Source organism: Alosa pseudoharengus, unplaced genomic scaffold (genome assembly GCF_046254945.1).
Source record: "Alosa pseudoharengus isolate Yale_2024_CS ecotype anadromous, Long Island Sound unplaced genomic scaffold, YU_APseudo_1.1 YU_APseudo_1.1_scf_6, whole genome shotgun sequence".
NCBI classification, from domain to species: Eukaryota; Metazoa; Chordata; class Actinopteri; order Clupeiformes; family Clupeidae; genus Alosa; species Alosa pseudoharengus.
Genome location: NW_027468848.1, coordinates 15,982,160 through 16,009,296, shown reverse-complemented (window position 1 = coordinate 16,009,296; position 27,137 = coordinate 15,982,160). Strand labels below are relative to the sequence as shown.

General features: G+C 41.0%; 2 protein-coding genes across 4 annotated transcripts; both read left to right on the top strand.

Annotated features, from left to right (window-relative positions):
* Positions 1–2,220: 2,220 nt before the first annotated feature.
* Positions 2,221–10,106, top strand: LOC143106037 (rab5 GDP/GTP exchange factor-like). Of its 2 annotated transcripts, none has more exons than XM_076270210.1 (10): positions 2,221–2,511; positions 3,107–3,259; positions 5,216–5,399; positions 5,604–5,734; positions 6,194–6,345; positions 6,973–7,042; positions 7,261–7,396; positions 7,997–8,088; positions 8,322–8,578; positions 8,861–10,106. In XM_076270210.1, exons 3-10 carry the CDS (start codon positions 5,239–5,241, stop codon positions 9,311–9,313), a joined length of 1,452 nt encoding a protein of 483 aa, XP_076126325.1. In that variant the 5' UTR covers positions 2,221–2,511; positions 3,107–3,259; positions 5,216–5,238; the 3' UTR covers positions 9,314–10,106. The 2 variants fall into 2 exon arrangements, with proteins under 2 accessions (XP_076126325.1, XP_076126324.1); XM_076270209.1 differs by lacking the exon at positions 3,107–3,259 and having other exon boundaries at positions 2,257–2,309; positions 2,406–2,511.
* A 176-nt stretch (positions 10,107–10,282) lies between these two features.
* On the top strand, positions 10,283–22,751 carry psmd9 (proteasome 26S subunit, non-ATPase 9). Of its 2 annotated transcripts, none has more exons than XM_076270538.1 (6): positions 10,283–10,438; positions 10,829–10,928; positions 21,105–21,298; positions 21,708–21,809; positions 22,228–22,316; positions 22,486–22,751. In XM_076270538.1, exons 1-6 carry the CDS (start codon positions 10,319–10,321, stop codon positions 22,511–22,513), a joined length of 633 nt encoding a protein of 210 aa, XP_076126653.1. In that variant the 5' UTR covers positions 10,283–10,318; the 3' UTR covers positions 22,514–22,751. The 2 variants fall into 2 exon arrangements, with proteins under 2 accessions (XP_076126653.1, XP_076126652.1); XM_076270537.1 differs by having other exon boundaries at positions 10,826–10,928.
* The last annotated feature ends 4,386 nt before the right edge of the window (positions 22,752–27,137 follow it).

Here is a 27,137-nt window from a genome sequence, read left to right as displayed (position 1 = left end):
ATTTTAAAAGTAACTAAGTTAGATTACAAGTTACTTTATTAGTTACTTTCAGCAGCTGCCGACAACACCCCCAATAAAAATGATAACGGTTTTGTCAATACTCAATATAGGAAGTGCATTTTAACAGCAATGTATAGTAGACATCCAAACCTAACCTACTTAGATACTGAAATTCAGATGTTTGTTCAATAATGTCTAAGTACACCAAATAAGGAAGGCCTATTGATAGAAACTGTTATAGTAAAATATGTAGATTTTTTTTCATGTAGCCTTGGCAACTAGCCAACTTGTAGCCTAGCCTATAGGCCTGAATAATATGCAAATGAAATTACACTTGTTAAACTCACCTCAACAAGTCTTTTGCAATCATTTAACCCGCCGTGAGCAATGCTAAAGTTGCTGTTACAAACAGTGCAGTGTGCAAGATTATCATTATGTTTTAATCTTTTGAGACAATTGGGTACACTTTTGTGTAGTCTGATGTGAAATGGGTCTTAAATCTTCCTTTTTGAGGGGCACTGACGCTGCCATGACGCTTCTGTTCCTAGATACACTGAACTGATTAATTATGTTTGGGAGAAAAGAGATATAAGCACTTACACTGAAAACGGATTGGTTGATTTAGCAAAACAGACCAGGATGCTCTCTGTCTTGGATGCGCTTCAGGCACAAACGCACCCCTCCTCTCTCTCTCCCTCTCCGTTGTGTGCGCATATATGCACACGCGATTTGAAGCAAAGATTCTAGAATCTTTGATTTGAAGTCCGGTCTGGCTTGCGTGCTCTTGTTCGCTCTAGGTTCCGGGAGATTTTATGTAATTTGCGGGCGTCAGGAAGCCGCTATCAATATGTGGGAGACTCCCAAAACTTCGGGAGACTTGGGATGTCTAGCTAGACAGCACTTTGTCGCCAGCACAGAATGTACAATGTACCTTAATGTTGTCATGTTTAACTGACACAAACTCAAAGTAATCACTGATGAAATGTGCATCTCTCTCTCTCCCTCCATTGTTGTTTACGTTTGTGTCGCTGTGTCGTGAATTGTCCTCATGCTGAAAACGTGAGCATAGCCTCTACATGACATTAATACCCAAGACAAGAAGAAAGCAAAGAATATATCTTTTTATTAAGGAACATGACAAAAATAGTAACGCACAGTAACTTAGATAAGTAACTTTAATCTGATTACTGGTTTGTAAATAGTAGCGCGTTAGATTACTCGTTACTGAAAAAAGTGGTAAAAATAGACTAACGCGTTACTAAGTAACGCGTTACTGGCATCACTGGGTGAAGCACAGCCCAGAGCAGTGAGCTGCCTGCTACAGGGGCGCTTGGGGAGCAGTGAGGGGTTAGGTGCCTTGCTCAAGGGCACTTCAGCCGTGGATGTGGGCATGGGAGAGCAGTGTTCAACCACTTCCCCCGCCCACATTTGTCCTACTGGTCGGGGATCAAACCGGCAACCCTTCGGTTACAAGCCCGAATCCTTAACCAGTAGGCCATGGCTGCCCCACTCTGAATGAGAGTAGGCTATGGGCAGGTGTCGAATCAGTGGCTGTTCCCGATGGCAGATCTTTCTATGAAAATAGATCATCAGAAAACTGAGTTAACTAAACATATTGACAAGGAAGGAATATAGGACTACCTAATTGAGGACATACAAGTGGTAAAAGATGATAGGCTCTGAGATTATAGACCATGGTTTATTTTTTTGTTTGGCAGTATTATTTCATTTAGGTCTAGGAATCTGCATTTTATTGTCAAACAGCCTACCATATGTACATAATAAATAGGCCTATAGTAGCAAAGTAACCTAATTTATTCCAAAGAATTTGCAATGAAACCCACAATTTGAATGGAATTTGAATGAAAGAGTTTTGTTGAATAAAGTTCATCCTAATGAATTTTCCTAAATATTTTGTTTATGTCGCCTTAATTGTGAATTTCAAAAAATAGCAATATGAAAATTGAATTGGGGCTGTTTGGACTGGTTTTAGGCTAGGCCTACTTAATCTTAAAATAGGCCAACCCAAAATGCAGTTTGACAATGGCCAGGGGGGTATTCCAAGTACTAGTTTAGTGATAAAACCTGGTTAACTCAGTAAATTATATGACGCACAAATAGTTTCAGACTACAATCAGAGAATGTCTAATAAGGGCTACAATGAACAGTGAATGCTGATTATTTCTGTAAACTGCTTCAGTAGAGGGGGCAGGGCAGCATTGCACCACGCACTCATGAAGAGCGGAGCCGTACACTTTTGAACGCTGTTTGAGTGTCTGGTGCACGTACCTCTTGAGGGAATCTAAAGGGTTGATTACAGTTTGTTTTACTTCGATAACGTTACCTAAACCAGTCCGGATAAGTGTTCGTCATTTCACCATCTGATTCTCGCTCTCCCTCTCAAGAAAACCCAGGTCGCTGACTTTTTACTTGGACTTTTGCGCTGACGTTGCTGTTCCGGGTTAAAACTAGACGTCGGTGTATGTTGAGCGGTGGTTGGAAATTCATGCGGTAAGATTACACTATGTTTGTCTAAATACAAAGTTATCGCTATTATTTCCAAAATGCTAACGTTAGCCAAGTAGTTTTTTTATAAGTAATTGTCTACTCTTTTCATGTAATTTCTTTTACGACTCGTAACGTTAACGTAGCCAACAACAAACAACGACTTGTTGAATGACAGGACAATTTACTAGCACTAGTTAGACAAACATCGCTAGCATCGCTGTCTAAGTTAACATTCTAGACATTCTCTGGTAGAAGGTTAACATCAAAAAAATGTAGACTAAGTTAACGTAGCAGTCCAGTTTGTGTTCATTCGACTTGAAAGCAACGATAACGTAAACTTAAACGTAACGTTAAAGCTATGTTGACAAAACAGCCAGTTATCTCTCTTGCTTCAAGAAGCCCTAGCCTAAGTTATATTTATATTAACGTCAACGTTATGTTTGCGCTCTCAGTTGTCACATTCTAAACGTAAAGTAACGTTGGCCTACGTTCACTAGCAGGTTCATTTTAGCGTTAAACAATCAGAACAGTTAGCTGCACTTAAATGGCATTGGATGGAATTTAGACTTGTAATATTGTTTGCCATTAATTCCCATAGATTGGGTTTAGGACAAGTTTGTGTCCCGATAATATCAAGTGACTACTGAGGACTTCTTACTTGACATTATTTCTGGAGGAAAGCCTCAAGCTACTTCAGTCGAAAGCGGTCACGAGTTGTCATATTGAGCGGATTTTCAACTGGGGGCGCCACGTGAGTACCCTACACGAGCTTGGATCAGACTCTGTTGTGCCAGTGAACTCACAACCTAATTCTTGCGAAAAGTCGGGCGAAGTCTGGGTGTTATGGACTAATGGTTTACTTGCTGTCTGACTTCTACGTGACTAGTGCCTACTGAGTCCTTGCCATGTTATTATTGATGGTCAGACTGAAGTGGGAAGGTTTTAGTAGTATGGTGAACGATTTTCTTGTATGCATTTCAAGATTCTGTGATCTGGTGCATATTCTACAGACTCACTGAATGTTTAAGACGTTATCTTGACTGTCCTTGCAGTAGCACAATATGTCATCAAATACATATTTTTTGCTTTGTGCCCCTGGTTTCATTTGAACCATGCAGGTAGTACAACCCCTGACAAAAAATATGGAATCACCACTCTTGGAGGATGTTCATTCAGCTGTTTTATTTTTTAGAAAAAAGACAAATCACAGATGTGCCTCAAAAATATAACAGTATAACAGATTAACATTCTGCTTTGTGAAACAGCTCCAAAAAATATGAAATCACTCAATCCTGAGGGAAAAAAATATTGAATCACAAACCTAAAACATCATAAGTAGCCTACTTTGTTGTACCTCTTCTGGCTTTCATTATTGTTTGAATTCTCTGAAGCATAGTAGTATTCTTCATCAATCAGATTTCAACTTTGTCAAAGAGCAGTTGACGGATCAGCTTTGCTAGTCTGAGCGAATTAGGGTTGAAGGTGGAAGTAAATGGAGCGAAAGGATATTTGGTATCAATCGAACCGTAATTTCATGTAGATTAAGAATTGCAGGTGCCTACAGCACAGATTTGTACTAGAAAAAAGATATACAGCTTTGAATGGACCATGGTATAATGATTATTGGGCCAAAATCGTATATTATCACATGGATATTAGCGGATATCTCCCATACTGGTAAAAGGATCTTTACCAAACTTGGTGTACTTATCACCATAAGTTCTTGATGAAATTAGTAGGTGTTTAATGTCTTGGGGTCAAAGGTCAAGGTCACATAAGGTCATACTTGACATGCAATGTTTGTTTTATACCTCTCAAGCAGATTGAAGGATCCTCATTAAACCCAATACAGTTAATTAAGCCTAAATTAACTGATAAGGCATTAAAGATCATGGGGTCACATGTAGAGGTTAAAGGTCATGAGGCTATAGCTGGCTGAAGCATAGAATCAACTATCTGAATTGACATTAAAAAAGATTAAGACATTTATTAAAGCAAAACAAACTTTATTTTCTGTATAAAAACAGTTGTTTCAACCTCCACATCTTATTTTAGTATTGCAGGTCTCTGCATTTATCCCAATCCGTGAATTAGTGAAACACACTCAGCACACCGTGAACACACAGTGAGGTGAAGCACACACACACTAATCCCGGCGCAGCGGCGCTCGGGGAGCAGTGAGGGGTTAGTTAGGTGCCTTGCTCAAGGGCACTTCAGCCACTCCTACTGGTTGGGGTTCGAACCGGCAACCCTCCGGTTACAAGTCCGAAGCGCTAACCAGTAGGCCATGGATGCCCCACCTTTGACCCTTTTCTAGGCTAATTCTCTCAGACTATGCAGGATGGTGCCTTTTCAGTTGGCACCATACATTTTCAATGGGATTGAGATCCAGACTGTTTGCTCGACTTGATATGTCTTTCCTGAACAAACATTCTTTGCTCTATGGCAAGATACATCATCATCCTGGAAAATGACTTCCTGGAATAAGACAATATTTGCCTGAGACCAAGAAAAGATTGAGAAATTGGCCTTACCTTTGTTCCATGATTAAGTTCATGTGAGTTATTCATAAAATAATAACTTTTTGCGGTTAATTGATAGTGTCATATGTACAATGTAGAAATCTAGGGTGGGGGTGCAGGGTGGGTTGGCAGTGGTAGTGGTGAGATGATTGACTTCACTTTAGGTGTATATTTTTGTTGGGCAGCTTGGAGCAGGTGTGACCTCAGCATGTGGGAGGAGCAGCAGCGTGGGATCCGGGTCACGCAGGCCGAGCTTCTCTGCAAGGATGGCTGCGGTTTCTACGGCAACTCTGCCTGGCAGGGCTACTGCTCTAAGTGCTGGCGGGAGAAGACCCGCAAACCTGAAGTGGACGGAAGACGGGATCATGGGTAAGAGAGGGAACCAAGCAGGATACAAGCGGCTGTGTCTCGACTTTTCAACAAACACACACACATACACACAGTATTATGGTAATCAACTTAGTTTTCACTAATAGATGATTGACAAAGTTTTCCTGCCTTCACATGACTAATTTATGCATGTGTACAGAAACAAACTAAGTTGATCACCATAATACTGTGTGTGTGTGTCAGCTCCCAAAGCATTTCAGGCTCTCCTATCACATTCTCCAAGTTTGAGGATAAGAAAAGTGCAGAGGCCAGCCGACGGACCAGCACCATGAAGAGGCTCTTCTGGGGGACTCCGTCTCCTCCCAAACGCCCAGGTGATCTCGCACTCCTTTTCTGATGTTCTCTACACTTGGCATTTTGCTGTAAACAACCTCAATAAGAAACACAAGACAGGATCTCCTGTGGTCATAAAGGAGGAAATGTAGAAAACTCGGTAAGTGTGTACTCAAACGCTCACACCCTTTGAAATTCGACATTGGGACAGCCCTAAGCCCTTACCAATTTCTGTGAGTCCGGACGTTGGGATTGGCCCATTATAATCTGTAAGTGTTCACACAGCATGTGGAAGAGTAACAATATATGACAACTCACTGGCCTCTGGCCTAGTGCTGACGGCTAAAACACAGCAGTGGATATGTCCCTTACCAACCCCACCATCACTCATACCATATTTCTTAAACATATAAATTAGGGTCTTACAAAGATTATACACATACTTAAATAATTTATCCCACAACAGTCAGATGGTTGACATTTGACCTTTTGACCTGCAGAGGGGTCAGAGGGCCAGCTGGAGGCGCTGCAGGGCTTTGAGACTCTGGAGCCTGGAGATTTCACCAGCTTCCTGAAGCTGCTGCGGAGCCCCTCTTCCCAGCGTCTACAGTCCAGATGCTCTGCCTTCCTCAACACTATGGAGGCCTACCATGTAAGACCGCCATTCTTCATTGATCTGGGGGGTATTCAAGAAAGGAGGTTTAACAAACTCTTTCAATCTACACAGAGTTCACTCCGATTTCAGCATGTGCCCTATGACTTTGAAAAGCCATCATCAATGGAGCTCAGAAATGACAAGTCACCATGGCAACTAGTTAGAAAACTTACCCCACTTCCGATGTCAATCCATTAAAAAACTTATCCCTATGAGCACAGAGTGCACATTTTTGAAGTAAAATGCAACACATTAGTAGAATTAGGTTAAACTGGTGTTTGCACGTCATCAGAAAATTATTAAAATTGTTTGTTGAGTGCTATATTTCCTGACCACTGACTTAAAAATGACCTAAAAACCTTAACAGCTTATAATCTAAGTGGAAAAAGTGGTGACGGGCTGCTTGGCAACTGAATAAAATCTAGGCTATTTTAATTTAAAATTGATAACATTAGATTAAGGTTGATATTGGGAATCTCAAAATCCTCCCTGGGCATAGCCCTGCCAAGGCTATGAAAATGAAATGAAATGAATGAAAATTCGCAGTCTCATTCGCATGATAACAGTATCAGTACTTGGCTATATACTTCTTTCTCAAGTAATACTCTGTTTGTTGTTGTGCAGGACTTGCACGTGGAGAAACAGTCAGACCTGGTTCAGGAGTTTTATCAGAACATCACTCTTCACTTCAGCAGTGGGTGTCATTACTCTCAGTAAATTGTATGAGTGCATCTACTCCTGGAGAATAGTCTGTGTGAGATTTCCAGAAGATAAATACATGGTGTTTACATTATCTCTTATGTTTTTTCTGATAACTATTAGGGAGGAGGTTATTAATATCTTGATTGTTTTGTCTGTGCATGTTAGGTTTTGCAGAACACAGATGTATCAAAGTGTGTGTGTGTCTGACAGGTCTGTCTGAAGCACAGATAGCTCATGTGATGGAGCACATGGAGAAGCTGATCATGACACGACTACATAAGTGGGTCTTCTGCCATGACAGCAGTGATGATGAGCAGAGAGACCTGGCACTACAGAGAAGGATAAAGTAAGCTCCTTTGTAATCACACAGTCATATTATGCACAGCCAAGTCCTCATAAACACATGTGCATTCCCACACTTGTTTATGCTCATATTGTTATGTTCCCTGATATGTCCCAGGGACATCCTTGTTGTGTAGGTTCCATAGCTCTTTAATGTTGAATTAGCGTCAACTTGTTTAGCTTTGAATACCCTATCTTTACCAACCAGTGTTAGTTTGGGAAAACCTATATGAACTTTTGGCAAATTTGGGATTTGCTCTGCAGGTCTGTCTGGCCAAGAGGCCATTGGAGCCCATTTCCAATGTCCCTAAAACATGGTCACGCAAATACAATTGCTTATCCGGCATGGATCTGTATTTCTTTGGAATTGAGTAAACAACTGCATTTAAAACATTTGTTTACATGTTTGCTACACTTTTGAAACAATTTGGTAAGAATTGAATGTACCAATTTAAGTTTAATTTCACTGCTAGTTACGCCCCTGCTGAAAGTTGTAAGTAAATTAACCCTTTCCAGACACACTCCCAATTGTACAATTGGGAAGGTCTGGGTGTTCCCAGGCTAAAGCTATGTCCAACCCGTATACAAACTCTGATCCTGACAGGTCGCTGAATTGGGTAACCCCTCAGATGCTGCGCGTCCCATTCCCTGATGAAGGCCCTGATGTCAGTGACCCTTACCTGCATGCCATTACAGGTGTGTAGTTCTGGTTAGAGCCTCACCTCGATCATTCCTGATAAGTCCTCATCAGTCAGCACCCTGTTCATTTATTGACTGTTTTAGTGATTGATTGAATGAAATACTATATTTTTATCTGTATTGATGGGTTGTAGTTGGATGTACTACATCTGCATTGTGCGTGGTTTTCCTGCAACCAGAATTAATTAATACTCAGGACTTATATGTTTGTCTGTGGTGTATGTCTGTAGCCATCATTGAAATGGATGCCAAGCGTGCGCCTCAGGACAAGCTCACCTGTGTCTCCAGATGCTCCCAGAATGTCTTCCAGGTGCTGGCCTCGTCCAGCAGCAAGCCAGCGTGCGCAGACGACTTCCTGTCGGCCTTGATCTATGTAGTGCTGAGTGCCAACCCGCCGCGGCTGCACTCCAACATGCAGTACATCATCCGCTTCGGCCTGCCTCACAGCATCAGGAGTGGCGAGACAGGCTACTACTTCACCAATCTGGTGAGGGCGTCACATGCCGATGTATACACTATTGTTCAAAAGTTTGGAATCACAGACAAATGTACTTTTTCCTGAAAGTGTATCCCAGTTTCTCAGTCTACAGTGTTAATGTTGTTGAATGACTATTCCTGGAATATATGGGGCTGTAGCCTATGCACATTTTGGGAAATGCTTTTAGCAATTGCTTTCCAAAATTGCAACTACAATGCCAAAGTTCACCAAGCACTTAAACAAACCCTTGGCAGCATACTCACACATTCACTTGCCTCTCCTCTGTTTCAGTCGTGCTCAGTGGCCTTCATAGAGAAGCTGGATGCAGCGGCATTGAACCTGAGCCCAGAGGAATTCCAGCACTTTATGCAGGGTCGCCAACAACACGGCCGCAACTACGCTGCCATACCAGCCGTCTGCAGAGAGGCCCCCCAGCCGGCAGGAGACAACAGCGGGGCCCAGCAACGGGGGCAGGAGGTCCGGGCCCGGCTGGAGGAGCTAAAGGGCCGGCAGGAGCGCATACAGCAGGGGGCGCTCTCCCTTCAGGAGCAGCTGCAGCGCTGGGTGCGGGACGTCCACCTGCAGCTGGACCGGGTCTGCACGGCGCAGCGGGACGACCTCACGGCCACCGAAGTGCGCGCTGACGATGACGCCGAGGAGAAGGACATCCCAGGCTATCGAGAGGTGCTGGTATTTCAGGAGGAGGGGCCAGATGACGCATGCAGAAAGGAGACTGACTGTTGAAATGAGAAGTAGGGGGTGTGTTTAGAGAAAGGGGTGAAATCTCTCAACCCTAGTAAGGACAGGAAAGATGGATATGGCCTGAGACAGAGGTTTGACTTTTTTTTTTCCCTGTAGGATGGTCCAGAACAGGTGTCTTGAGATACTTTACAGACAGATAATTATGAAGTGACGGTACACTCAGAGACAAACAGAAACCACTCTCTTCAGTCAGGTATAAGTTGTAGCCTTTGTTTTTCAGCCTGTGCCATTGTGCATCAGACCATACTGTTTACGTTCTCCAAATTATGGTTATTTTTCAGTCAGTCAGTGGAGATAATTTCTTGTAGACACATTTTCCCACTACTACGCACACGATGAGAAGGATGACTGAGCTTTCTCGCACTTTAAGTCTGTTTAAAAAAAAACTTCACTTCACCTGTTGACATTCCTGGTCTATGCTGCGGTGGAAGCTATTATCCCAAGATGTATGCCTTACAATAATTTTGAATTTAATTTTGAATTCCTATTGTTTATAAATAACCTTGATAGGCCATTGTTCTGTATAATATGTAAACCAAAACATTATTTTTAGGGAGACTATTTAAAGTATTTAAGCAAAGGTTTACATGTTGATTTGCTGGTGATTGGCATTGCCTTACCCTGGTAGGTTCCCTTCTTGTAAAGGCACTAACTTAACATATTAGTTTTTACAGGTTTACATATTTGAAATCAAGGAATGGAAGATCAACACATGGGGTCGGAAATGTGAATGTGAATAACGTTATAAGTGAATAAAATGAAATTGTCAAATCTTTTTGTGTGTGTGGTATTTCAGATCACACCAAAATATGTTTGTTTCAATGTGTGCGTATTTGCTGTTATCGAAAATCTGTAAAATTGATAAATCCTTAAAATAACACAGCAGTAGTAGTTCTAACCATAGACATAGTTCTAACGCTGACAGGTCACGTGTTTAGCGACAACGAATTTGTCCCCTTACACTTGCCGTACTCTGCATCAGTCGACATGAAGATGACTGAGGAAAACAAGAAGTCCACAATAACAGTGGAGGTCGTCCAGAACCTCATTAAAAAGAAAGATGAAATCGAGGAACAAATTAAAGCATACTACGATGTTCTTGAAGACGTGAGTTGGTTGTAAAGTTTACACCTTTACCTTGTTTCGTTAGTGACGTTCTGCTAACGTTAGCTGGCAAGCAAGCATGGCTAATCGTAACGTAATCAGTATTGCGAACTGCTTCCATTTCAACTCCTATTGCGTTAGGCAGACAGTGACTCTTAATCCCTCATAATATTTACAGTATTAATATTTGGGTTAACTTAACTGGAGTATCAAAGGCGGCGAAGTATAAGTAACAACAGCGTTAACAACCGCCTATACGTCTAAGCATTGATGACAAGTCTGCAGTTTTACAGACGGGGTCCACTCTCCGAATAATCAATCTGGTACTGTAGATAGTTAACTTGATTGGTTTTTATGGTTAGACACTGAAATGTACTCGTTTCTCCTCAGCAGGGAGGCGTCGGCATGGAGGGTTCTTTGGTTGACGTGGAGGGGTACCCGAGGGCAGATTTGGATTTGTACCAGGTCAGAACAGCCAGGCACAGCATTTCATGTAAGTGTTGTTCATTCCAGATAGCGCTTATCTGGACTTTCTTATGAGGAGACACAGCACTCAAAAAAATCCTCCATAGAAATGCATGGGGTTAGTTTGTAACGCCAATATGGCAGTGGTCTACACCGCCTCTTCAACGGTAAAAAAAAGTCGACATGTGATTACATTTTGCCAATCATGTGGTCTGTTGTGAATACATCGTGCCAATCATGTGTTGCAGCTGAAGCAAGGTTGGTGTCGTGAAGCCTTGCGCACGCGCCTTTCTTCCCGAATAGACGCCCGATAAGTGCCCAAAAAGCGTTGCGCGGTTCGTACGCGTTGTCATACACTAGTGATGTTACCCGTGAACCCCCTGCTTCGAAGCGTGTAGGGAAGATATGAACCAATTTGGAGTGAAGCTTTGTATCGGAGCTTGATTCGTTTTGTGATAATCACGTGATCAGTGACGTCCGAAGCTTCGTTTCACACACACCCACGTGACTGCTTCGAAATGTAATTCAAAGCATTAAAGTTGCGCGACACTGGGGGCGCCGTTGTGGGCTGTTGAAGAAGGAGAGCCAACAGAGTCAATAATGCTGCTGACACGAAAGCTTATATAGGCTGGGCTTTTAGCTCAATTATCAGCACGCTCGACTCCCGTTGTAAGGTGCGTCTGTTTCGCGGGTTCGAGTCCAGGGGCCTGTACTACGAAGGGAGCTTAACCTACCCAGATGTAACCCAGGGTTACTTTGTTAAACCGGGGTTGACAAAACCTGGTTATCTTTAGTGGTGTTAATCGGTACTACGACGCTGATTATGAAGTTGATTTGTTGAGCCGGGGTTAACCTCATTGGAGTTTGTGCGCGTTCACATAAAAGGGGCGGGTTGCAGCGCAAATCACCACTTTCAGTGATGACGCGTTCACCTTATTTTACAGATAAGGGGAATGCACAATTATTATGACAAGTTATGAGGAATTAAAACCCACTCTACGACAAAAATCAAATACGTCGGCAGTGAACAAAGCAAGGCTGTTGGCAACGTATTACAGATCGGGTAGCCTAAATGCCTAAAAGTAAAGTTTTATTCCCACATGTTCTTCAAATATGTGTTACGGAGGATTAGTAGCTTACGGAATGTCTGAAATGAGTTGAAATAATTAAATAGCCTAATTTGAGTTCATAGAAAGGCCTACAGATGCAACCCAATTCAGAAGTGGGCATATAGATTACAGTAATAAGGATAATTTAATGTTTAAGTAGCCCCCATTGACTGATTTAGTGTATGCCTAATCCTGTGAACATTTCAGATGCAACACCATTGCCAAACGCACATGGCAGCAGGTCAAAATGAAACACAAAAACATTATTCAGAATAGTAGGTTTATATAGTTATAGCTTGCATTAATATTTCTTAATTATGAAAACATGTAGGCCTAGCTTATAGCCTTCACTTGGCCTCTGTTTTACAGCTAACAAGAAACAGGTGTCTTCGAACACTACTGTAGGAGGAAAGGCTCCAGAGTGTTTTACAGTAGCAGAGGAGTTGGCCATCGCAAATAATAGTGGAAGGATTCGGTCGGATTCTGGTGCTGTGGAAATGTGTAGCCTTTATGTGCAGGGTACAGTAATATGACATTCAATTCAACAAGTTTGTTAAAATGGTGATTTTTATTTATTAGGCCTACTGTAGGCTATGTCCGATTGAATACATGTCCACGTAGGCTACGGGCATTGCTATGAGACGTCTTCCTAGATCATCTGACAAAGATAACGAATTCCCTCGGCTGACAATCTATATCTTCATAGAGAATATCGTCCGGGTAGGCTATATATATTTTCTGGCGGTCTCTAAAACCCCTCGCCCTGCGAAGAGAGTCCCTCACGATTTGCGCTCCAATGTCGTATGGATCATCCAGGTACGCCGACATATCTCGGGAGAAATTGTTAGTGGAGGGGTGGTACTTATAAAGGGTGTGGTTAACGGAAACCTCGGGTTAACCAAGAACATAACCTGGTCGGAGCAGGTTTGAGATGCAGCGTAAATTGCCATGGCAGTATACCTCGGTTAAAACCTATCCACCTTTCGTAGTATGGGTTAATCGGGAAGTTACGCCACACGTGATCAAGTTACTCTCGAAGTTACCCAGATAAGCCAGAAACCCCGCTTTGTAGTACAGGCCCCAGGCGTGTGCAGGACTGAATCGCACAGTTACAACACAACCCAGTTTACAATTGGTCTACGTACTCTATCATAGTCTATGTACTCAACGTAATCACAGAAATGTATGTGCATGCCCATTCTTTATTCATCTCCCTTCTAAATTGATGTATTTTGTTTACAAATACAAGAAATGTTCACAGCCAAAATACTACCTTTATTGTTTTTGTAGAGAATGCAATTACATTTGTATTTATGCAGGGTACAAAATAGGCTTAGTTAGGCCTATTTATTACATTATTTATTTATCCATTAATTCATGCTCAACATTTATTCATCTTCGACTCAAAGACATTCATGGCTAATGTCTGAAACACTTCATGACACAATGCTAGGGGTGTCACGATTCTCCAAATCCTCGATTCGATGTAATTTTCGATTTTAAAGTCACGATTCGATTCGATTTTCGATCTTTTTAAAATATTACTATTAATGCATTCCTTATATGTTATTTACTCTTTTTGGTCTTTTCTTTTTCGGGGGGCTTTTATTTTGAAACCGCTTTGAAACCGTTCCAATCGCGAGGTTGTAATGTAAACAGAACTAACATTAGGCTAAAACAGAGACGTGAACATGGTAAAATGAAACAACACAGAATGTTAATTTCATTGTTTCAGCACACTCCGAAGAGACCCAAGGTTAGTGTTCATGGAATATGTACTTATAAATGTGCATTTTAAGCCTTAAAGTAACTTTGGACTGTAATTAGACCATCTTTTCACTTGCTAAGTTGAGTAGGCTAAGTTAGTTTTAATTGACGTGAATGAACGAATACTTCCACACCGGTGATTTCAAAGTTGCAAGAGGGGCTTTGATTTCGGTAGGTTGATGTGTAGGCCTATATTTTAACTGAGTGTTGACGCTGCAGTTCAGCACGTGCATGTGTGTTTGTGCGTCTTGTCATACATGCTGGACGTGACATTGGGGGTGTGGCTGCATCGTCGATTCTACTTTTAAGTTCGAAGTTCAAGATTGAGATGTAATTTCGATCGATTTCGAAATAAAATCGAAATCGTGACACCCTTACACAATGCTATCCTTAACTTTCACCAGCAGAGGTCCTCATAGAGTTCTGAAGCTTCGAGTACTGAACCTTTTTTCGATACAATTGGATTGGAAGCTTCACTGGTTCAGAAAGCTTCAGTTCGCCATCACTATCATACACGTACGAAACCGATCTTTTTTTCCTCCGTCTTCCCTGAAACCGCATCAAGAATATTTGCTTCCAAACGGATCCATCTCAACACGACTCAACACGTTACTTCACACCCCAGGCCTATAGGTGGCACTGTTTCTTTACAGAAATTGACCAAAATTTGCGCTTTACAAACAGACAGAATAGGCTACGACCAAATGGCTAGTGCAAGGAAACCAGAATTGTTTGTGTGGACTGATGGTGAACTGTCAACTGTAGTCAACTGTAAAACTAATAAACTTTATTTTACGGTTTGTGAAGGGTGCAGTCCCGTCCTTTATTTGGCTAATGCAGGTAGGCCTACTAATCACCTTTACTTTCTTTGGTTGTAGGATAGTCCGTGATTCACATTAGTTTTGGCTATCACCGCAATTAGGCTACTAAACGCAAGGCTTACCCAAGTTCTAGGCTATTCTGTCACCACATTTATACTATTGCTATAAAACCTTCGTTAGTAACAGTCAATACTTTTGCCTGCATCAAATCGCGCATTCGCATTCAGTGTGCTACCATCGGCTTAACGTGAGTTCTAAGCGTCTTTGTATGCTTATATCTGATTTCACTCGACTGTGAATGCATGTATATATGTTGTAAGACATGTAAAATAAATGAATGACACTGGCACTACGCACAAATTAATGTAGCCTAAACTTACACTGCACTTTCCTAATAACTTAAGTTCTCTCGCGTCACTGACAGTAGGGTCATTCCGTGTCAAATCACCCAGTGGCTGGCAGGTCACCCTCTCCCAAAAAATCGGAAAAAAATCACAGGTGTTTGTAGACCAAACCTATGCATTAATCTTAAATAGTATATCTGTATCACTAATGGTTCCAAAACTACAGTTGAAGTTTCAAGTCATTTTAAGCATCGTGGTGAACAATCCTTTTTGTTCAACTTCCAACATTATTGGCTCTTTTGGTATTTCACAGACATTAATGAAACTATGTGAATAGAAGTAAATTTTCCTGTTGAATTAAACAATCCAATCAAATCAGGTGTATCTTGTGTAATTTCCCCTCTGCAAAGCTCTGAAAATGGCTATAAATTAATTATGTGAAAAAACATCACCACCTTTGAGGGCTTGTCATTCAAAAAGTATGTGACACAAATTCATCAGATTTTTTTCCCACTCATGTGTGGATTATAAGGTCATGTCCATGCATTAACTTTGGTCGTTAACATTATCATATTGTCAGAGCATTTTTATTAAATTGGGCTTGATTTTCAAAAAGCCCGTTTTCATCTTCTCATTTCACCACGTGGACAGTTAACAGGATTTTTTTTAATTTTACCATAGATCATTCTGTATGTGAGGATCATCTGCACAAAATTTGGGCTTGTTGCTGAGTTTCTTCATTGAGATAAGATTTTTTACAAATATTGTCTATAAATCCACTGAATTTGTACTTTATCTGCAGTACCACTTTGCACCACATGTGGTGCTCTTTTAATACAATGGAAGTCAATGGAAGAGTATTATGGAGAGAGTCACTTGTTTGCTGCACATATCCAATCTAAACACACAGTTTATGGTTCATATGGTTCAAGTAAAAAGGGGTTTCTAAAATTCAGTGCATTGTCAGATGCAGAAAAATCAATACTAAAGATTTATCATCTTTTTACAAATGCCTCTTGGATCCACGAGTCCTCAAACCTTGTTATGAATACTTGTGATGGAAACACACATGGTCATCTTCATCAAGTGAAATACCTTGATGAACTGAATTTTAGAAACCCATTGTTTGATGGTTTGCTAAAGCACTGATCTCCATCTTGATGCTCTTTGTCTATGTATCACAGAGGACTGCATCCCAAGCATGACGATGAATTTACACTTTGCCTAACCAGCTGGCTAGAAATTATTAAAGTGCTCACATAGGCACTGATAGGTTGAAGCTGGTGTAGAAAACTCATTACAAAGATGGTAATTATGCTAAATCCTCTTGCTGCATGTATGATGACCAGTCAGTCTTATGTGTGTATAATTTACTTGATCAGTTTATTTTCTCTAAATAAGATTTATGTATGAGTAGTATGTTGTTCATGTTGCAATAATTATTTGGACCAATTCAACTATGAACCATAAACTGTGTGTTTAGATTGGATATGTGCAGCAAACAAGTGACTCTCTCCATAATACTCTTCCATTGACTTCCATTGTATTAAAAGAGCACCACATGTGGTGCAAAGTGGTACTGCAGATCCAGTACAAATTCAGTGGATTTATAGACAATATTTTAAAAAAATCTTATCTCAATGAAGAAACTCAGCAACAAGCCCAAATTTTGGGCAGATGATCCTCACATACAGAATGATATATGGTAAAATTAAAAAAAATCCTGTTAACTGTCCACGTGGTGAAATGAGAAGATGAAAACAGGCTTTTTGAAAATCAAGCCCAATTTAAAAAAAATGCTCTGAAAATATGAAAATGATAACAACCAAAGTTAATGCATGGACAGGACCTTATAATACATATATGTGTAGGAAAAAAATCTGATGAATTTGTGTCACATACTTTTTGAACGAGAAGCCCTCAAAGGTGATGATGTCTTTTCACATTATGAATTTATAGCCATTTTCAGAGCTTTGCAGAGGGGAAAGTATACAAGATACGTCTGATCCAATTTGGATATTTTAATTCAACAGGAAAATGTACTTCTATTCACATAGTTTCACTAATGTGTGTGAAATACCAAAAGAGCCAATAATGCTGGAAGTTGAACAAAAAGGATTGTTCACCACAATGCTTAAAATGACTTGAGGTTTCAAAGGGCTGTAGTTTTGCAACGATTAGTTATACAGATATACTATTTAAGATCTATGCATGGATTTGGTCTACAAACACCTGTGATTTTTTTCTGATTTTTTCGGAGAGGGTCACCTGCCAAATTGTGCTGAAATTGGGTGATTTCACACGGAATGACCCAGTAGCTAGAATGCATAAAAAAACACCGGGAAAAATAGTGTTCAGTCCACCAAGTCATAAGCTATCGGCGCTGCGCAGCACCAGTTGTGATATTTATCTTACGGAGTGTAATCGTAGGTAATGTCATGTATGAAAACTAGTATTGTTAGGCAATACTATAAGTGCAAGTCCAGGGCAGCTGAGTTGTGGCAATGACATCATCGATACGCAAGCAGGATGTGCGGTTTCGCTGTCTAAACGAATTCAAACGGGCTACGGTTTCAGATTTCTCCAGTCTGGGACCAGGTTTCAGAAAGGTGAGGTTTCGGGCAGTGCGTTTACAGGATTCGTTTGGACGCTTGGCCAAGACGAAGCAAAACCTCTGCATTTAACCTAAAAAGCGTCTCCGTGTGGACGGGCCCTAAGTATATATACTCTTTTGATCCCGTGAGGGAAATTTGGTCTGCATTTATCCCAATCCGTGAATTAGTGAAACACACTCGGCACACAGTGAACACACAGTGAGGTGAAGCACACACTAAGGCTACATACTTGACGCACCCGACCTGTAGTGCGACACCGTGACGTCAAAATGACGTAGATCTTGCTGGCGCGCCAGGATTTTAGCCAGGTAGCGCGAGGTAGCACACCACTCATTTTTTTTCAGACGAGCGCGACAAAGCGGAAACAGGAAGACGGACTAGTTCGAGGGCAAGCGAGAGTTGCAGTGTTTTGTTACAGTTGTGAATTTGTAATAGTTTGCTGGATAAGTAAACAAAGTTACCAGCGAGAGTTGCAACACATGGAATTAAGAGGAAAGAATAGAAACGATTTTCAAACAAAGGATATCTATTAAGGCCTGAACAAAATCTCTTTCCACTTCAGGAAATTACACAAACTCAGCCAGCTGCTAGCTAGCTAGCCAGCTAATTAAACTGTTTAAATTATTAAAATTTCCCTCGGGATGACTAAAGTATCTATCTATCTATCTATCTATCTATCTATCTGTGCGCACACCTTGGAAACTAGATGATAATGATGGTGGTAGTTGTGAATAGTAGCAACCAAAGTCTGAAGTACCATCACAGAGGCTAGCTAATAGCAGAGTCCGTTTACATTCTCTGCTACTAGTGTTTCTTAATGCAGCTTCTTCTGCTGTGTAACGTAGTTAGCGTTAATCTTTTCACAACAGCGACACCTCTGTTCAGGAGAATATTGCAACTAGTGTGTGACCACGACGCGCAAGTATAAATGGTTACGGCGCTTCTGTGACGTCACATTGTCGCGCTACAGGTCGGGTGCGTCGAGTATGTGGCGCACTTAATCCCGGCGCAGTGAGCTGCCTGCAACAACAGCGGCGCTCGGGGAGCAGTGAAGGGTTAGATGCCTTGCTCAAGGACACTTTAGCCGTGCCTACTGGTCGGGGTTCGAATCGGCAACCTTCTGGTAAAAAGTCCTAAGCGCTAACCAGTAGGCCACGGCTGCCCCACAATGAGTGGATGGACTTGCCTAAAATAACTTTATCACTTAGTTGAAGGGTTTTCTTGAGTAGGCTGTACATGTCCAGCGGAGGCAGACATCCCGGGTTCAGAAAGGAAAAGTCCTGCCAAATGTTTGATCCAACCATTAAAGCTGCAGTTGGCAAGATTTTTTTGATCATATTCACTGAAACAGACACAATGCTCTGACAGAACAACATAAATCAGCCGGTTTTAGAAAAAACACTTGCACTTCTACCTCCACCTAGAGCCTGTTATTTGTTTTGCAAAAATCCACAGCTCCCTGTTCTGGTCCAATCAGAGCAGGGCTGTGTGAGATCTGACTGTCAATCACAGTCTGGTGCGCACTGACTAGCACAAACTCGATGAGAGGGTGCTCGGTGGTAGTGGGGGAGGGACATGAGAGTTGTAAACATTCAACATTTTGGCTAAGTCCCCTCAATCTGTCAGACTTGCCAACTGCAGCTTTAAGTAAACCAGCTGATCTAATTAGCAGCCAGGTAGGTTAGCTAAATAGTGAATCATCTACGTTAAGTGTGCAGACAGAAGGAATACATGGCAGGACTTTTACTTTCTGAACCCGGGATGTCCGCCTCTGGTGCATCTATGGATAAATACTATTTAAATATGTGCAGAATTAATTTTGGCATTGTTTTCCTGAAATATTCAAGGTCTTCCCTGGAAAAGACATTGCCTGGATGGCAGTATATGTTGCTCAAAACCTGTACATCATTCAGAATTTATTGTGCTTTGCCAAATGTGCAAGATGCCCATGCTGTAGGCACTAATGCTCCTTCACACAGTCATAGATGTTGGCGCTCGGGGAGCAGTGAGGGGTTAGGTGCCTTGCTCAAGGGCACTTCAGCCGTTTCTACTGGTCAGGGTTTGAACCGGCAACCCTCCGGTCACAAGTCCGAAAGCCCTAATCAGTAGGCCACGGCTGCCCCATAACAATTAAGTAATACATATCCATGGAACCTCCACTTTCTCATTAGGCATGGGATTCTTTTCTTTTCAGTATAGTCATTCTTCTATTTATGCCAAACACACCTAACGTATTTCTAGTCAAAGAGCGCAATTTTCATTTCATCTGACAATAGACCACACATTTAGTGTATTCCCGTCCGATGTTGAAAAATTACTAGAGGATGTAGCCTCTGTGTGACTTTATTTTCATACCATAGTGAAAAAGAAAGTCAAGAACTACTTCTGAAAGTTCACAGACACCCTGATTAACTTAAATAAATTGAAATTAGATAGGAAAATGCTTCTGTTAGGTTTTGTATATTTTTCAGGGGTGCAAATAATTGTGAGCAACGTGTTTTAGTTAAAAATATTTATTTCTTTATAAGATTTTCCTTTTTCTCAAAATAAATGTCCTTCCCTTCAAGGTTGGATTTGTTTCATTCTGAGTTTACAATAAATCACCAAAAGATTATTTTTTATACCGGTTTTTAGTCAACTTTAGCAGAGGTGCCAATAATTCTGGAGGGTACTGTAAGATGGTGGTGTTTTCTGTGTCATGTTTCAATACAATTTTAGCTGTTACAATTTTGGTTACAAACTGTGCACATAGACAATGGTTATCAGAGGTTTCCTGAGCCCATACAATGACAGGTCTGGTGTTGATGCAGTGCCATCTGAGGTCCAAAAGACCACTGCCATCCAATTTGTTTTTCAGCTCTTTCCCTTGTTTGCAAATATTTCTCTGGATTCTCTAAATGTTTTAATAATATTATGTCCTGTAGCTAATGAATTTCCCAAATACTTCACAATTTCATGTTAAGAAACATTGAAATGACATTGTTTCATCATTTGTGCACACGGGTTTACACAGTGTGATGAATACCCCTACATCTTTACTTCTAAGAGACCTTGCCTCTCTGGGACGCTCTCTTTCAAACCCAATTGTGTTGTCAGTTACCCTAATTAGTTGTGAAACATTCTTCCTTTTGTTTTCTTTATCATTACACAAGTTTTCTAGCATTTTGTTACCCCCGTCCCAAATTTTTTTTAAAACATGTATTTTCCATGAAATAGTAAAATTTTTAATTTTTATTTCGTTTTGTTGTTGTCTGTGTTTTTTTTGCAACTAAATATGAGTTTAAGAGATTTGCAGATTATTACATTCTGTTTTTATTCACATTTTACACAACGTCCCAACTTTTTCTGTTTTAGGGTTGTAAATATGGGATGGGATGGAATTACATGTTTGTAACAGGAAACATTTAACATTGGCTCACTTGTAAAGATGCCACTCAACGAAATGACCTTTGACTGCTACATGAGTGGATTTGCTAGCCCCCAGAGGATGTATGGTTTCTACAACCTAAAAGATAGTAAATGTAGATGCACCGTACCTATGTGTTCAGGTCTGCAGAACGACCACAAGGATCTGATGCTGGAGATTGAGGCTGCCTTGCACCAGCTGCATGCGCACGAGCGTGCAAAGCGGGAGCATGACCAGCAGGAGGCGCAGGAGGAGGCCATGGAGCAGGAGAGGACACTGCCTCCGGCTTTCGCACAAGTCGACCATGTAACGCAAGGCTCACCAGCCAGCCAAGCTGTGAGTCTCAGGCCAACACACAAACTGTGTGTAAAGAGTTATTTACATGGTCAACACAGAGAGTATACAACAGTCTCACTTTTTTGTAGTTTGAAGGAGCTATGTGACATTCTGTGGGATTTTTATCTTGAATGCAGCCATACAGCACTGTGGATAATTCAGCAGCCATACATGGTACAACGTACAACAAGACCGCTGGCCCAATGCTAGCTGGTTTTCATGTTAATTTTCAGTGGACCTGAGAGAGCATAAGGCATTTTTGACATTATATCAAAATGGTTGATTCTTCATTATGCTGCTATTTTAGTGTGTCCTAAAAGTGGAAATAAGGAAAGTACTATAGTTTGATTGAGATCAGCATCTGAATGTTTTCAATCAATAATCAATAATCAAGTACAAACTTTTGCAGGGATTACGAGTTGGAGATGAAATCATTGAGTTCGGCTCAGTCAACCCAGGAAACTTCCAGAATCTCCAGAACATTGCCTCGGTGGTACAGCACAGCGAGGGGGTAAGGCAATCTCAAATTGCACATGATGGGATGTTTGCTGTGATGCTAGTAAAACATCATCATATATGCTTAGATGGGAATAAGCTTATCAAAATGTGCACATATGAGCTTAGGTTTGCCCTGGCCATGACTTTCACATATAAGGCCACCTTGGCCACCACTATCCCTAAACACTAGCTGTTACAGCTGCCACACTGTTGGAAGAAAGAATGCTGGTGTGGCAGGCTTGTGCAAAATTCCAGAATTGAATTGAAACTGGCTCTTAAATTCTAATTCAATTCTTGAATTTCACTTGCATTTCAATTGAGGTAGCAAACAGGAAGCAGAATTACAATTCGAACTCTGGTGTATGGAATGTGAAAATCCAGCGTTTACCTCAGAATAAAGGATTGAGTGTCGTGTGCTCTGCATATTCCAGAAGTCCCTTAGTGTTGCTGTGGTCAGAGATGGACAGCGGGTCCAGATAGGCCTGGTACCCCAGCGTTGGTCGGGACGAGGACTTCTGGGGTGAGAATTTCTCTCTCGTTCTCTCTCTCCCCCAGCCCCCAAAACACACACACAAACAAAGCACTTGAAATACTCATGTTAATTAATGGTCCACACATCTGATAGTCACCCCCCCAATAGCCTCTCAGTCCCTCTGTCCCTCTCTACATTCCTCTTCCTGTGCCCACAGATGCAACATTCAGCCACTTCGTAGATGACACAAAGGAGTCACAAGGTGATGGAGACCTGAAACCTGGCAACTTCAACAACCTCAGTTCAGTTGCATCACTGTGTACATATTTTCTTTTCAAGTCTTTCTGAAAAATATTGTTACTCCATTTGCCCAATATGGGTTTGCTGGCAACTGCCAAGTATAACAAATAACAAGGACTAAATTGCAGCTTTTGTAATAATGTAAAGATTGGTGAATTGGTGAGTAAAGGTTTTTCATTCACATTGCAGACATTTGTTTCCTTTCTATTAGAAACTCTTAACCATGTGTGTGCTCTGCCCAGGCCTCAGGTAATCAGAAGTATATATTACAACCCCCTCTCCAAAAAACACTGTAAAATGTGAATGAAAACAGAATGTTATGATTTACTGACACTCACCCCCCCACCCCTGATCCTGAGCTAATAACAGAATGGGTAGAGATGTATTGGCCCGCCATATACTGTACGACTATCTGGGTGACAAGCCCAGTGTGTATACACGTGAAACGTCAGGGGCCCTTGTTGTAGCCTAAATCATTCCATTCTGTTCACATTCACATTTTACAGTGTTTTTTGGAGAGGGGGTTGTAATATATACTGGTTATGGTACAGTATGTTTCCAATATGTGACAGCCTACAAAACAGCGGACTAAATTATAAGTGTGATATGTAATGTAGGCTACTCGGCCTATCCTGTTTCTTTTAGGATAGGCTAAGTTTTTGTTGTAACTTAGCTGGTCATTCTTCATTCATTCTGCACGTCAGGATCCAAGCTATTATACAGTTATGTGCAAAATAATAGCAGTGTGTTTAAAACAACAGAGAAAAAGTTCCATGTTCCTAATACCATTTATTTCCATACATACAAAGGCACTAGGAGCAACACGCATTCAATTCCAAATGAAAAAATTAACAATTTATTTTTATGACAATGAAGAAAAAGAATATAAGGTTGTTCAAATAGCAGTATCTGCATTTTCATTTACAAACTGGAATATTTACTGTATAAACTGAATTTAGTTGTATAACCATTATTTCTGATCACTGCTTTACATCTGTGTGGCATAGGTTCAACTAACATTTGACACCTGCAAACAGAAATTGCAGCCCATGCTGACTGGACTACATTCCACAGATCTTCTGCATTCTTGGGTTTTGCATCAAAACATTTTGAGGTCATAAATTCTCAATCAGATTGAGGTCCGGGGATTGCGCTGGCCACTTCATGACATCAATTTTGTTGGTCTGCAACCAGGATGTTGCCCGCTTGCTGGTGTGTTTGGGGTCGGTGTCCTGCTGAAACCCCCATTTTAAGGGCATTTCTTCCTCAGCATAAGGCAACATGACTTCTTCCAGTATTTTGAGGTACTGAAACGGGTCCATGGTGCCTGTTATGCGATAAATGGCCCACTCCAAAGTATGAGAAACATCCCCAAACCATTATGCTTGCACCTCCATGTACTGTCTTCACAGTGTACTGTGGCATGTATTCAGTGTTTGGGGGTCGTCTCACAAACTGTCTGTGGCCTTTAGACCCAATAAGAACAATCTTGCTCTCATCTGTCCATAGAACATTGCACCACTTCTCTTTCGGCCAGTCAATGTGTTCTTTGGCAAACTGTAACCTTTTCAATACATGTCTTTTTTCAGCAGTGGTACTTCATGAGGGTTTCTTACAAATATTTTGGCTTCACATAGGCGTCTTCTGATTGTTGAAGTACTCACAGGTAAATGAAGATCTTTGATCTCTCTGGAGCTGATCATTGGATGCTTCTTTGCCATTCTTGTTATTCTATGATCTACGTGGATGGTAGTATTCCTTTTTCTACCACGTCTTACGGGTTTTCTTTGCCATTTCAAAGCATTGGTGATCATTTTAGCTGTGCAGCCAATTATTTTCTGCACTTCTTTGTATGTTTTCCCCTCTCCAATCAACTTTTTGATCAAAGTTCTTTCTCCTTCAGTGCAATGTCTAGAACGACCCATTTTACTCACTGAGCAAGGGTTAAAACCCTTGGTACAACATCTGCTGCCATTATTGACACCCATTTCTTCACAAACTGAATGACCTCCCTAATTGAACTCCACACTGCTATTAATTTGAACACACCCCTTTCATTCAATGAGTCAATTACCCCCAATCAGCAGCATGCATGTCATGTCTGTTAAGTCATGGCCATTGCTCTGCTGCACCTAGTCATGAATTTGTTGTTCCCATGTTGTAACATTATTTCTGCCAAAATCAGTAGGCTACTTAAAGTTTTATTTGCCTATTGTCCTTTATCATTTGCTTTAGGCCTTTACCTTTATCTATCTTTATATTTTAGCCTACATTATCCAAATCACGTATTAATTGTCATATGATGGGCACTGCCACCAGTCATAAAGCAAACAGGTGCGCTCTGTAACTCCTTGTGCAACTCTAAATATGAAGATGCGAGGCCCTGCGTTCAGAGGACAACAACTGTCCCTTGGTAGGCCTAGTGTATAGATGATATAAAAATAGCTGGCCATGTATAGTCTACATTCAAATATGACCTTTCTGTTGCGGAGCATCATGAGCGCTAATGTCATTTACCTCTCCTAAACGAGCGCTATTGAACATTTTACGGTCAATATTAGCCTGATTGGAACACAAAATACTAGATCAGCTGTAAGAATTTTTCAATCACTCTATGGTAGGCCTTCGTTGGGATAAATGCAGAGACCAAATTTCCCTCACGGGATCAAAAGAGTATATATACTTATACTTATGTGTGTGTGTATGGGTGTGTGCATGCGCGTGCGTGCATGAGGAGGATGAGGGTGTGATGTGGACGTAGAGCCCTTGTTTATGAAAACTGTTCATGAGATCCATGAGAAAACAAAAAATAGCCAAATATGATCTTGGAGGACCACCTTTTTTGTATGTTGGTCTTAAAGGGCCATGTCAACCCATCCCATAACCATTCATTTCATGTATAGTGCCACCTAGTTAAAAATGAAAAAGCCAAAATTAGATGTTGTAATCACAATATCTCTGGCTATGACACCCTCTGAACGCATGTCAAGTTTCGTGGACTTTCGTTCATGGGGGGGCCATACAATGAATTCATTTATGAGTACATTTAGTGACTGTACACCAACAGAGTTTTCTGTTAATATCTTGAGAACCGTAGGGCCTAGGATGACCAATTTTTTGCATATGTTTGCCTCCAGGGGCCATGTTAACCCATTCCATATGCATACATGTGCATAAACAGATACACACACATACATTCACAGTAATCATACGTATGACACATACAGTAGACATATGTACGCATGCATGCACATGCACACACAGGCACACACACCAGCACATGCACGCACACACAAACATAACATAAACACGTACACGCAAACACTTCAAGAATTTCTCAGAATTATGAACAGGCAAGATAGGTGTGGGGTTGTATAAAATGTATTTTACATGTGAAATCTATGAACAAATCATGTTTTGGTACTTGTTGTCTAGCAGATACCAGTGAGAATTGAGTGTGCATAATGCAATTCAGTGAGACAGTTAGAATCATATATGCCTTTCACCTTTTGTTTTTAGCCAGCAGCCAGACCAGCCGATACCCTGACTTTGCTGAATTACTGAAGCTAAGCAGGCTTAGTTAGTACTTGGATAAAATACCTCCTTGGAAGAGTAGGTTCCTGCTGGAAGTGGTGTTGGTGGCTGGCCAGTAGGCGGCACTCTTCCCTGTGGCCAAAAGCCACCAAACAAATAGTGACAGGGACACTGTACTGCAGGAGATGTTACTTATCGCAAAGAGTAGGTGGTTCCCTGATTTGCTGGCTAAATTCCCAATCTGGACAACAGATTATTTTTTATACCCGTTTTTTAATCAACTTTAGCAGAGGTGCCAATAATTCTGGAGGGTATCTACAAGAGACTTAACAAGAAAATATTTTTAACAAAAACACGTCGCTCACAATTATTGGCACCCCTGCTTGTATTAATCCTCTATGACAACCTTGAAGGGACAGACAACATTGTAGGGTACCATCGTGGAACACTATCATAACCAAGTCATAATATCTTCAAATCATCATGTAGATTGTTTATTAAAATTAAAAGTAGTAAAAAGCATTACAAGAAGTAAAAAATCCCCTATATTCCCTCAATTATATCACGGATGGTCTATTGTGATTCCATTATGGTACAATGTTGCCTGTGGGCAACATGCAGATTTTTGCTATTTTTTAAAATATACAATTTTTTTATATACATAAAATTGATTGAGAAAATACATATTTACTTATCAATGAAGGTTGTCAATTTTTTGAAGAATGTAAACTTGAGGGAAATTAGGGAAATTCACACTTTTCTAGGGAGAAAATATGATACCCAGCCAAACGTGTGCATGTGCTGAAAGAAGGGTCAAAATAGCCGCCTGTGGGGCATGTGACCACTATTTTGCATTTTCATTGGTTAGTAGGCTACAGTGTTGCGCGGGTTTGGTCACAAGCGGCCCGAGCTGGCCCGATATTTTTATCAACCCGACCGCAATTCAGACCGCGAATATTAATTAGGACAAAATTATACCCGACCCGCTTATTTACAAAATGTGTGCTTTTGGTTATAGCCTACCATGCAGTGTGA

Coding starts and splice junctions, on each gene's coding strand:
- LOC143106037 (XM_076270210.1), top strand. CDS start 5,239: ATGTGGGAGGAGCAGCAGCGTGGGATCCGGGTCACGCAGGCCGAGCTT. Junction 5,400..5,603: donor GACGGAAGACGGGATCATGG/GTAAGAGAGGGA, acceptor TGTGTGTGTCAG/CTCCCAAAGCATTTCAGGCT. Junction 8,089..8,321: donor TTACCTGCATGCCATTACAG/GTGTGTAGTTCT, acceptor GTATGTCTGTAG/CCATCATTGAAATGGATGCC.
- psmd9 (XM_076270537.1), top strand. CDS start 10,319: ATGAAGATGACTGAGGAAAACAAGAAGTCCACAATAACAGTGGAGGTC. Junction 10,929..21,104: donor AGCCAGGCACAGCATTTCAT/GTAAGTGTTGTT, acceptor CTATGTGTTCAG/GTCTGCAGAACGACCACAAG. Junction 21,810..22,227: donor TGGTACAGCACAGCGAGGGG/GTAAGGCAATCT, acceptor TGCATATTCCAG/AAGTCCCTTAGTGTTGCTGT.